At 38.8% G+C, this 13,002-nt stretch overlaps 1 protein-coding gene across 2 annotated transcripts in view; it reads right to left on the bottom strand.

Annotated features, from left to right (window-relative positions):
• Positions 1 to 13,002, bottom strand: part of TMCC3 (transmembrane and coiled-coil domain family 3) — a 133,077-nt gene continuing 120,075 nt past the window's right edge. For both annotated transcript variants that reach the window (XM_036401315.2, XM_036401314.1), the window contains exons 2-4: positions 9,591 to 10,489; positions 7,996 to 8,131; positions 1 to 5,316 (exon numbers count right to left, since the gene is read on the bottom strand). In XM_036401315.2, the coding sequence (XP_036257208.1) occupies positions 5,014 to 5,316; positions 7,996 to 8,131; positions 9,591 to 10,489 (1,338 nt within the window). In that variant the 3' untranslated portion in view covers positions 1 to 5,013. The remainder of the gene's footprint in view (positions 5,317 to 7,995; positions 8,132 to 9,590; positions 10,490 to 13,002) is intronic.

Below are 13,002 nucleotides of genomic sequence, written 5' to 3' on the forward strand. Positions count from 1 at the left end.
TTCATCATCAAATAAATGTAAATATTTTTATTTTAAAAAATGTTAATGGCACCTTAGAGGCAGTCATGACTACACAACCAAATATACAAAAATTACATTTTCATAGTTGAATCTTTCCACAGTGCTGCACAAAATGGAAATACTATGAGAAACATTGCAGGTCACACACCAAGACAATTAACTTTAGTCAAGAAAAGCAGACAATTTTTGGTACACCTTGATACTACCAGACCCAGGTTCCCTGGGTAAAAAGGAAAGGTGGCTTTGTGCAAAACTTTCCAACAACAGTACAACTTAATATGCTAAACGTAGAGCAAATCAACCGTACAAGACAGTTTGATTTGGCCTCATGCAGTCCCTATATACAGCATCCTCTCAGTTGGCTTTTTCAGGGAAAAGAAGTGATTTCATTGACTAAAATAAAACTTACTTAGTCTTTCACTGTTGCAATGTAAAATTGTCTGACACTTTGTGCAGGGCTAGCATCAGAGAGACCATTCCAACTTTATCTGAAAACAAGCCCTTTATAATCTCCTGTACTTAAAGGCCATGTTCTGGCATGATGGGGAATGAAGAAAGCAGATATATATTTGGTTGATTAAAAATAGCAGAGAATAAATTTGCCTGATTGCTAGTCCTAGAAGGACTTTTAGAAGAGATTAAATTCTGCTATGAAAATTAAAGTGTTTAATTACGTTAATCTCTGTTTATCTTATGTTGTATCATTGAATCCAGCAGTAAAATGTCTCAGTCACAGTGGAAAGGGACTTGGTTTCCCAAAACAAAAACAACCAAACAAGAAAACTGGCTCTTGTGAACTACAAGCTTCTGTGTTTTCTGTTTTGTTCCTGAATTTCTTGTTCAATGATTTTGATTTCAGAAAGCACTAGTTGTTATTATGCAGTTACTTTGTATCAATCATAAGCCTGAACTAATTCAACTTCAAATGCTGGAGTCCTTGTTTATTATGTCATTCAGTAGCTAATAATTAGCTGGTAACCCTTATGATTGCAAAACTGAACCTTATGCTTACACTGGATTTGTCTAGCTTCAACTCCTGGGTGAGTGGATCACGTATCTTTCCTACAGCAAATTGTCTTCACCTTTTGCATTGCTATTCCCCAGATAAGCAGTCATTATGTGTTCACAGAAAACCATTGGCTTTTAAATACCCTTTCTGGAGTGCAGACATCAGATCTATATTGATAGATGTCCTGCAGCAGAGGCACTGCTTAACACAGACATTTTGAAATTAAAATAAAATGCAGTGAAATTTTTTAGTGCCTCTAAGAATTCAGAGCAAATAGACATCACAGGAGTGCAATCAAATGAGAAGTTGCATGAATGCATATAATGTAAAGCAGAAAGAAGAAGGAATTTAAACTGGGTCTTGATCACTCCTGCCAATCACTAATTGGACTTTCAACAATAATGGAATTGAAGCTAGCAGAGGGATCCATTAAACAATTTCTGGGGAAACCTCATGTAGTCCTCAATGCTGAAATAGGAGAAATCAGGAAAATTGTGCTAATTTTCATAAGAAACTAAATCTCCAGAAACCTCCAAACAAAACCTGCCAAAAGCCTATAGAACAGGTATTAACAACTTACTGAAGAGCTTTTCCATCAGAGAACTACTACCAAAATGAAGGGAAATACTTGCCTGCCAAGCAGCACCAAGCAGAAAAGACACTGTCTGGCAATTTTTTGTTGAGTGGGAGTGTTTTAGAGGCTTATGATGAGTAGGTGTAAGGAGTATCCTAAGAATGCCTGGTGTGTTGTATGAGAATATAAAAGCAAATGGTATCCTGACAGAACATGGTTAATTGACTGAGAAGCTGAACAGAGTTCTCATGAGGAGTACTGCAGTTCTTTGGGTTGGCCTAGGCATGCTTTCACAGGAAGCAGAGCTCAGACTGCAGGCCAGATACACACACTAATATGTAAAATACACAATCCCAGCCTAAAGGGGGGAAGTGGTGCCCATACTGAAGCTAAGGGCAGAGGCATCAGCCCAGGCTAGCTCAGGCACCAGCCTTCTCTTGATCCTGAGTATGGGCACAGCTGGCTAGCTTGCCCCACCACATGCTGGGGCTGTTTGTTCCCTCTAGGAAAAAGTTAGGAAGGACTTTTCTACACTGAAGCTGCCTCAACAATCTGCAGAGAGTCTGCCTGGAGCCCAGTTTTAGGGACAGCTGATGATTCACTGCAACAAGAAAAAGTCTCATCTCCCTTAAAATCCCAGCTTCATACTCATGAGACCTTTCTACCAGCCCTTCAAGTCTCCAGATGTGGAGAACCATCTACCTCTTTCACCAGGTTTTTCTTCCAGTCTAGTGAGCTAACATGGCATATGGAAGATGTTGCCACATACCAGTAGCTAGCACACAGTAGGAAATGTGATGGTGAAAGCAGGATGGGAGACCTCCCTCCTTGGGTGACCTTCCACATGGCAGAGTTCCTGGCACTACAGTCTCACTCTGTGCAAAACTACAACAGCTCCACTGAAAAGCAGGCTTTTGCTCCTCACTTTACATTTTTTATTATTTCTTGATGTGTGTCACATCCTTCAGTGATTTAAACCCAACAGAGAAAAAAACCTAGAAAAGAGATGCACCCATTCACTAATTAGGTTGTTTTAATTTATATAACTAACATTATGCAACCTTTATAGCTTTTTCTATGTCTTCTGCCACATGTAAAGCCAAGATTGAAGTGCAAGATCTTCCTGTTTCCAATTTAGAATGTAGGCCCTGTCAGATTCTGTCAAGACAGTGAGCAATCTTTTGTAGAAACACAAATTTTAGATTTTACTTTCATTTTGTACTGAGGTTATCTCCCAGAGTTGTAAAAGGATGCCCTTGGAGCAGAAGCCTTCAGATTCCCAGGCGTGAAGGGAATGTGAATTACCACACCAACATCCTTTGTTATAAGAAAAATATTAACCTTTTTCCTGCCTGTCCTTGAGGCTGCCTGATGTAACATTTCAAGTACATAAAATAGCAATGGGAGGTTTATATAAATGTATAATCATGCAATAGGCAAAGGAGTTTTTCTTATGTAAACATTATTAACACATGGTATTCCTTTCTTGAACGTCTACCTTTCTGAACCCATTTAACAAAATGCTAGACTAACTATTTTTTCAAGAGGCCAATGCAGAAGTTGGCTGTGCAAGCTGAAGAGAAGAATGGAGATTCTAATAAAGATGGCAAGAAAACACCATGAAGAGTCACAGCATTCTTAGGATCAGAACCAGTTTTTGGTCTTGTTTGGGTTCTTGTTTGTTTGGTTTTGGTTTCCATTCCACTTCCCACTTGAGATGAGGTAGGGTTGGGTTAAGATAACATGGGTGTGCTTGATCTGATCCATTTTCAGTGACTGCAAACCAGCACAGTCCTTCCTGATTCTCTGTGCAAAGACTTAGGACATATAAAGAATTCTTTAAATATTTCTAAGTATTTTAATTGAATTTTCTAAACATTGAGTTATATCATTATTTATTAAGTTAATTTTGTCCTTTCCTTAGTTCCTGAAGCCATTCACTGTTTATCTGACTGTCAGAGTTCTTCCCTGCCTTCCCCTCACCCACTCCCTTTCCTCAGAATAAAGTCTTCACAAATTCTACACCAACTATTGCACTTGATTAAAAAGAAATATACACATCAAACTGTGCCCTCCCTCCCTCCCATAATCCCAGCATAAAAGATACTGCAACTGAAAATATGTAATGACAATTATTTTCACAGTTACTAACACTGAACATCAAATAATTGGAGACACTGTTTTTTCACTTAATGGAGAGTGAAGAATTCTGGTTGTGGTGGTTTTGTGGATTTTTTGTTTGTTTGTTTATTTTTAATAAAGATCTTGTTTTACATCATGGCTGAAAGCCAAGCTGATTTCAGGGAAATTTTTTTGCACTTATTAAATCAAGCAAAATAAATTCCAGTGGGAAAACAAACCCAACCCTGTCTCCTAGTAGTGATACTGCCTGTTAATTCATTATTTTCAGGAATGTTTGTTGAGAGTGTCTACAGTTCCTATATTTACAGAAGTTTAACTCCCTGCTCCCCCTAAGAAGCTGTTCCCTCATGTTTCTGCCACATTCTTCAATCAGACAGAAAAAAGAAATCCACTGTACCCAGGGTCCCACCACCTGTATGCTTTGTTTCAGTCAGAACACCCCAACAATTCAGTGCTAACAAAGGCTAACCTCAATGTTGCTGTTCCCTGTGCTTCTTTCCCCTTGCAGGTTGCAGGGCTTGAACAAGTGAGTGCTTTGGTGTAGATGCCAACTTATCTACCAGTTACTTGCTTTTTAACTCCTTTGCAAAGTTTCCTGGGGATCTTTGGAAGTCTTATGCCACAAGTATGTGTTTCCCGAATGCGGTAAGGAACAGTGCCAGGACAGAACAACTGCTAACTGTGGTCAATAGTCATCACTGGTCTCATTTACAAACAATAAACTCTGTGCAATAAGTTACTAGCAGAAGCATCAAGTTTTGTTAGTCTTGAAAACTCAAAATCCCATGTAATGTTCACCATTAATTTAGAATCTAGAACTATCAATACACATGACTGCATAGTTTGGTTTATCATTCTAGTTGGATTCAGAGAGGAAATTAACTATCAGTCTAGCAGAGCTGATACACATTATGGCACTCCCTCTTGATCACACTCTTTGTGCTCCAGCCTAGTAAAAAGCACACCTGACACTTGCAGTTGCTGGGATCCCTCCCAGACCATCATACCATCTTTTGTGGGTATGGGTTTGGAAAGTGGAAAACCTTTTGGATTAAGGCAGAAGACTGACTTAAGTGAGCAGTTCATCACAGATACAGCCAGTTAGACAAAATCAGATTGAACAGGCAACTGACTGCCAACAAGTATACTTTTATATATTTACACCAGAATTTGTATACACACAGTGCTTAAAAACAGGGAGGGGAAGAAAAAAGGGAAAAAGAAAGAAAAAAAAAGAAAAAAGAAAAGACCAGCCAGTCCAATAGCTTCATCTTGGTATAATCATTCTTTCTATAGCACAAATGATATGATCCCAGTTTTTACAAAATATTGCCAGCAGCGTCACTGCAAAAAAAGTGCAGATGATATGAAAGCGGCTCTTCATCATAGGAGCAATGAACTTTGCAATAGTAGAAACACAGACTAAGATGACAGTCATGAAGGCCAGGATAACATTTATACACTTCCCCAGGAGCACTTTGGCATTAACTGTTTCAGACTGCTGTGCTTGCTGTTCTTGCTGATGGAGCTCCAGTTTGGAAACCCGGGTCTGGCATGATTCCAAGGCTTCCTGGAGACAGAAAACAAGAATTAGGGCAGCCATATTTCCCTTCAACCTTTCTTCACATTTTAGCTGCAGAGCCATCCATCAGCTAGATTAGAAGTGTAATTTATTATTGACTGGTAAAATTTCAATGAACCACCAACTTTTAAAAAAATAAATGCACATATATGTCTGAATGAGTGTGTCACTGTTTGCCCAGGCATAATCAAGGCTAACAACCTGTCCAAAACGTAGGTTTGTTCTTTTTTCATGCTCAAGTAAAAGTATCATAACTTTAATGTTCATGACAGTTGTTTCCTATATATACTGTTGATATAAAGTATTAGTAAAGCTGTTGCCATAGAAACTATCACTGCAAGACTCAACAGCAAGACTCAAAACAGCAAGAAAATTAACTCAAAACAGCAAGAAAATTAGTTTCTTTGTATATTCTATAGAAAACATATAGGGAGGGCTTGCTGTGATACTAATTAACTCTACTTTGCAACATGTAGCAGCACTTAGTTTACACTGCCTCGGTGGTCTACACTGATTTTGCTCTCAAAGCTGCCCATCCTACAGTGTTGGGCTTGAGCTCTTTGTGAGATCTGGCCTCCCTCTGTCAGTGTGAAGACAGTGGAACAACCTGTGGAGATGCTTTTATGGGATTCTCTCCCACATGATCTATTCCGCTTCACAATTTGTTCTAAAGAAAGCAGACCTTTCTCTTCTGCTTGAGGATGAACTAAAAGTGGTCTTTGACTAAAATGCTTCCTAAAGACACTATCCCCATGCTTAAACCCTCCCAAATCAAAACAGAAAGGTTTCCAACTGCTTCACTTATTTGCCAAAATGCCAGCTTTTTGCAGGAGTTGGGATTTGGGCATCATGGCATAACGTGGTGCAGAGCTGTAATTTTCATGAGATTGATCAACTTGACAGAATCTTTTACCACTGTGTGACAAAGAAAACCAATGTGCCAGCATCCCTACTTTCTTGCACACTCTCAAACTCCAGGTATGCTCCTTGCACTAGCAAGGTTGTTCACCTGGTCACACAGTAAGCTGTTTCAAACCAAACCTCAGTGTATAAACACCCAGAGTTATCAGCTATCCCTTGCTGGGTCAGTTCTTCATTGTTTCAGCAAGTTGAACTGGCTCACCAAGTGACTAGCCAGGCACCAAGGTCACCACAGAGAGTGTGGCACAGTGCCTTACACAAGGCTGCTTCCTTTCACTGCTCTAGGAAATAGTAACAATATAGAAGATTGTTACTACAGTTCTTAATGGGTGGCACAAAGGCTGTTACGGCTCAGGCATGTTCTCCACTACACACTAATGAACTTCCCTGGTCTTTCTTCCACTCTGACTGTAAGTTATCCTCAAATTGTCTTGTGCTGCTTTAGAGGAATTCCAGCTGCAAAAGTCTGATACCTGCAGCTCTGCATTGAGAGGCTGAACATGTCTTTAAAACTATCTGCACATCCTTTAGTGACAGTTAGGCTGTTACTCAAAATATCCAGAGCTTAAATCCTTTTACTCTATTTTAGCTAATTTTCCAAAGCCCCAGAGAGATAGATTTAAATGGGCCCAACTGTACAGAGATTAAAGAAACAAGGCTGCGTCAACATAGCACTTCATTAAGGAGTCTCTGACACCCTTCCAGGATTCTGCTAATGAGTTAGGGAATATTTCACAGCCCCTCTGTTGGACAACTCAGGTTTCATTACATTTTTACATCCTCAAGATGCCTTCACAGAAAGGAGTCCTCTTTTCTTTAAATCTGTGAGACACCTCTCTTGTTTAAACCTACAATGAAACCTATGATATGCTTAGATTCAGTACCATCCCTTTCCCACTCTGTTTCCAGGAGCTTCCTAATTCACATTTAGGAAACTGTGATCATTCTACTGCCTGCACTCTCTCTGTTTGGAAATATGAGCACAGGTGTATACAGGTCAGGTTTTAGGTTCTTTTAGCATGTGGGCCAATATGTAGACAGGCTTTGAGCATTCCTCAGTTGTTCATGAATAGGTAAGGCACAACTGTGTTTTCACCACTTTTTACACTTCCTCAGACTTTGAGTGGAAATATTATGCATTATGTAAGTGCTTGAGTTGTATAAAATATACATGTAACTACATGCTGTCAGGACATACTTGTAGACATTAATTCTGGTTTTTGATTGAAGTCAGACATGACTACAACTGATCACTAAGGTGAAAACACACCACAGCTTTGATTATAGAGGTTGTTGTGACTATGGCTTAAAACTCTTTAATTATAACTGGCAAATCTACAAGTCTATTTCTCTTACTTTTTACCCTAAGCTCAAAGTCTGAGCAAGTTTATGTCAGGACATGGTAAGAAGTGTTATGTCATACAATACAAGGAGACTTGATTCCTTCCTCCTCTCTGAAAGAAATTAAAACAGGCCACTTTTCCACCACAAGTCTGCCTGGGCCATATCATCAGTTTCAGCAGGAAAAAATCCTGAATCCAGGGAAACAAATGGAGACTGCCACTGATTCAATGTGCTGGGTTTTCCCCTTAAAACAGAGAAAACATGTTCTTAAGCTTACAAACATGTTCAAAGCTTACATATTTTCCAACATTCCTTATTTTAAAATATGCAGAAAAATGCAAGTGTTTCACGGAACAAGATCTCCACGAAATGTTAGAAGATTAGGATAAGGAAAATAAGTACCTGAACATCTCGTGATCGCTCATAGGCCTGATACGCCACCTTCTCCTCTATGCTGGCTAGCTCTTGTTTCAAGTTTGCTGTCTCATGTTGATGAAGGTCAGTGAGGTCATTTAACTGGTCTTCCAATCTTTCATATCTTATTAGGAAAAGAAGTCTAAATTTAGTGCCTTCTATTCAAGTAATGCAAATCATGAAAACAATTGCACATTTTAAAAGGCAATTTCTCAGCATACGGTGAATTCATCTGACTGGCATTACAAAGCACATATAGAAATCAGTAAAAACTTTGCAAACTTTCCATAAACATTTCTTCAGCAATCAGAAAGCCTTTTCTGAGTGTTTCTTACTGGCAGTAGGTGCTAAAAAGCAAATATTTGTACATCATTGGCAAATTTTATGAAATATAAACAGTGCCTAGGGATATCCAACTCACATTTTTCACTCTTCATTTAGCCAAGAAGATATGGCTTCATAAGTAAGTTTGAGCCAGTTAATAGCTCACCAGTAATGACAGGAAAAATATGTTCTCTCTCATACACAACTGCAGGGTTCTGCCATTTATGTACAGTCTGTTCTGGCATGTTTCTACATGGTAAAGCAGTTCAAGTAAACCACCAGCAAACTCGAAATTTTTTTGTGAATTTGTCACTCGATTTAACACAAAAACAGGCAAACATAGCAGCCAGCATAAAAATGATGGAGGGAAAATTGTCTAGAAATGGGTAGCAGGAAGCTTGAGATTTTACTGGCCGAGAGCTGTCAGAAAAGGCCACTCTGCCTTCTCCTGAAACCAAGTCAGAAGTTCAGCAGGCCTTTCATTGTTCTTTCCCCCCTATATTACCACATGATATCAGCCTTTCATTGTATTTCAAGAACGATAAGCAAGGGAGACATGAAATATTGCCCTTCATACCAAGATTTTGCCCACTGGGATAGTAAATGCTTCAAGAATTGACTGTCACCTTAATAAGCCATAGGAAAAATGGGATATAGGTACAACAGGTGAAAGCCCTCTGTAGAACATATCATCCACTTCTCACAGAGGATGATAAAGGAATTAATTGTCATGTAACTAATGCAAGATGAAGCTGTGCTTCAGCCCTTCAAACTACATCTCCCAGTGTGTGTTACACCAGGGTACAAGGTGATATTGCATCCAGGAGATAGCAATGTGTGTGAGAAGTATTTGGACAAGGTACTCAGGAGTCAAGGGTATACTTATCAGTCAGTTCTGCTACACCACAGACTGATTAGCTTTTCTGAGTCACATTAGATGAGAATCCTTCCACCAGTTACAAAACCATTGGCATCTCCTATACGCAGTACTCACATAATTCACATAAAAGCTGTGACAGAGGAGAGAGTTTTCTGACCAGCCTTTGACAAAAAGCAAAGGGCACTACACCATTTAATAGAAAATATAAATATTCTATGTGTGTTTTCAGTTGTTGGAAGGAATTAAACATGTTGGTACTAGATATTGATTGGAATTATTTTTTCCTCTTGCTTCTGAAATCTCTCTCTCACACACACTTTCCAAATAGTTTCTATACCCATTCAAGAGTCATTTCAAGAGAACAGTTAAAAAAAAATACCTAAATCTTTCCTCTTGTAGCATCTGAGAAATAAAGCCATAGTCTCTTTTAAATTGGGTTTTTAAATTCTCAATATCATCAGCTAATTGGGACTGTGTCTCCTTGATTTCCCTTAGTTCCTCCAAAATCATGGAAAGCTTTCCTTGGCTGTCCAGGGTGCTTGCCACAGCAGGACTAAAGGAAGTATTCCCATTGCTGTCTGCTGATCCAGAGGTCCCACTTGAGCATTCATCATCACTAACATATTTTGGTTTGGCAACAATGGTGGCGCTGCCCCCATAGGTTCTGGAACTCGTTTCTGGCCGAAATTCATCCAGGGTATTTTTGAGATGAGCAATGTTGTCTGCACTACCAAATTTGTTTCGGATCAGGTTGGCAAACTCTCTGGACTTGCTGAAAACAAAGACAGGGGGTGTCAGAGATACACCCGGCACACCCGACTTGCTGCTCTCTGCTCCGTGCCCAGTGCTACGAGACTTTCCATGTTGAACGTCTTTCAAGTTATCTTTGGAAGTATCCTTGGTAGCTTTGGAAGACCCATTTTGTTCAATATCCTTGAGCTTTTTGTGATATTGTTCCAATTTCTTCTGCAGCTGGGCAATGGAGTGGGCAGATTTCTGGTTCTTTTTCTCAAAGACTTGCTTAATGCGCCCAGCCTGCTGCTTGTCTGCACTGTTCACCAGTTTCAAATACTCAGCCACGTTTCCATCTCGAGCTGTTTGTTCAACCTTGATTTGCTCTGTAACCTTGAGGATTTTCTGTTTCAAGCTATCTGCATTGAGTTTGACTTTGTGAAATTCTAGGACCCCATCTGGTACATCAAAGTTCAGGTTGGTATCAGAACCTCCACGACGGATGTTAAGTGGTAGACTCAGGGTATTCATGTCATGTCTTTCCACCTGAGAGAAAAGAAAAAGAGATAAATGGAATTTGAATTCTATTTTTTAAAACCCAACACCCGGTTTACTTTTCCACATATAATTACAACATCAAGTGTACAGTATAAAGTAGCTTATATTAGCAAAGCATAATGAAGTTTTCTTTGAAATTTAGCAGCATTTTTTTGACTTCTACAAGTTAATAAACAGTCTAAGGAATTGCTTGTCTCCCTTAAAATAAAGATGAATTAGAGAGAAAATAATTCAGAATAGGTTATAGAATCGCTGTAAGCTTTTCAGAATGACTTACAGTTTGCCACAAAATGAGAATAACACCTAGTTAGAAAGGTTCCTAAATATATTGTTTATTATTAGGAGTTTCAAAGAGACCATGGCTGATAATCACTCAGTTTTTTCTCTTAAAAGTGGTCAAACATCAATGGAGATGTAACCAGATCTTTCCATTTACAGCAGTGCTATACACTATGTACTGTTCAGTATATTTTCCCAGGTTTCATGCCTTTTTTTGATACATCCCATTCAAATTCCTTTCACAATTCCAAGTTTTTGCAAAACTAGCTGAAAAAAAGCTCTTGAAAATCTAGTGTATGCTGCAAGCTGGAAGCAACTGTTGTTTTTTAAAGCAGGGAGTACAGAGAAAGAATTGGCCTGTATTTGACTTTCCAGCTTGATAAAGGTGCTCAACAACCTGACCTGCTGTGCTAATTCTGTTTCAATAGGAAGTTCACTGAGTGGGATTTACAGGCAGAAACTCAGGAAAGAAAACTGCATTCAGTCAAGTATGAGATCTGTACACCTTAAATGCTCTCTGGAAGCACAACAAAAACAATTGGGCAACTCAGTCACAACACCAACCTCAACAGATCATTTTATCTTTCTCAACAGAAAGGCAAGATAGTCTGATACAAAACATTGAAAGTGTTTCCTTATATAAACTCAAAGTTATGGGGAAAGCATGAGAAGAATGATCTAAACAAAATAGCTTTATCCCTATTATCATCTTGGTTTAGTCTGTGTGACAAAGAAAGCACATTTCATTGCAGCTGCCACAGTGTCATGTCTGTAGAGACTGCTTAACAAATGCTCTAGCCATAATGGGTTGCCAGAGCTTTGATACCAGGGGGAACCAATATAATTCCTCAGACAAGACTATTGCAGAAACAAGGCAGAAGCTATATTAAAGTATCTCTTGACAATGCCTTCGTGAAAATATATTTTCATCTCTACTACTTTATATTATTTATTTATTTATATTATTTTCCTTATAGATTACCAAGGATTACAGTGAAGATTTTTCTTGATTTTTCTTTTGCTACTGCACCACTCAGGGCACAAACCAGCTAACATAAAAATTCACATTCACCAATATCTTTAAAAGAAAGCACTTCAAAAATGCATATTGAAAGTCTGGAGTTGACAATTTATTTTGGAGAATATTGGTTAATGATGGCCTTTAAGACTCAGACTGTATCCCAGGGATTAAACCATTGTAGTGGCCTAATAGATCTACACTTTACCAGTTTGTCAAAAACAATTGGCATGATCCAAATGCTCAGTATACAACAAGAATTAACAAGAATTTCTTGAAACAACCTAAGACTTTTTTAAATAAGCTGTGGCACAAAATGATACTGTAATTAGTCACAGAACTGTATACACACACAAAACAGATCCATCACTGATGCCACTCAGAACAAGTTGTACATAACTTCCAGGAATGGGTGGGTCTATATCTAACCTTTACACAGCAATGTTTACTTCCTCAGTAAAAAATAGTCTAGAAATGTATTGTAATAATTGGATACAAGCCCAAACCAGTTCCCTTTTCCCTTATGTCCCCTCCCTCACAGGGCTCTCTATTGGTCAGCCTTCTCTGCCTTCCTGAAACTTCAAGGTCACAAAAGCAATACAGATAAAAAGAACAATAGCCTTGAAGGAATACATCTGCTGAATGCTGCCGTGCTTTTGGACATGAGGAAATCTGTTAGCGTGGGGCAAATCTGCTCCTGAATAAAACCAATCACAGGGTCAGCTCAAATTCAGGAAAGTTTAGAAAATAACTGTTTAAATTCCCAGAACACTGCTAGCAGTTTTACTTACTGGATTGAGAGCTCACTAAGAGTACAAAAAAGTCATATCCAATGTATCTTTCTTTCTGATTGTATTTGGATAAAATGGCAGGCATCCTCTGCCATCATGTTGCAAGGCTGGGTCAAGCAACCTTCTTTCAAGAGGCTCTTGAAATCCTCTGTTGATGCAATACACCTTTCTGTGTATTGCAGAGGGGATGTGTAATGTGGGGTGGAGTTCTTTCTTTTTTAGGTAGGGGGCTCGTTGGTTGAGTTTTGTGGGGTTTAGGATTTTTTGGGGTTTTTGGCTTGTTTATTTTAAATCAGAAGCAAGCAGACAGTGGGAGAGTCAGGTATGTCTAGACAAGTGGCCTTTCACCTTCCTTCTACCTTGATGATCCATTTGTGATTTTTTTTATAACTCAGCACTAATGCTAACCCAAA

Source organism: Molothrus ater, chromosome 5 (assembly GCF_012460135.2).
Source record: "Molothrus ater isolate BHLD 08-10-18 breed brown headed cowbird chromosome 5, BPBGC_Mater_1.1, whole genome shotgun sequence".
NCBI lineage: Eukaryota > Metazoa > Chordata > Aves > Passeriformes > Icteridae > Molothrus > Molothrus ater.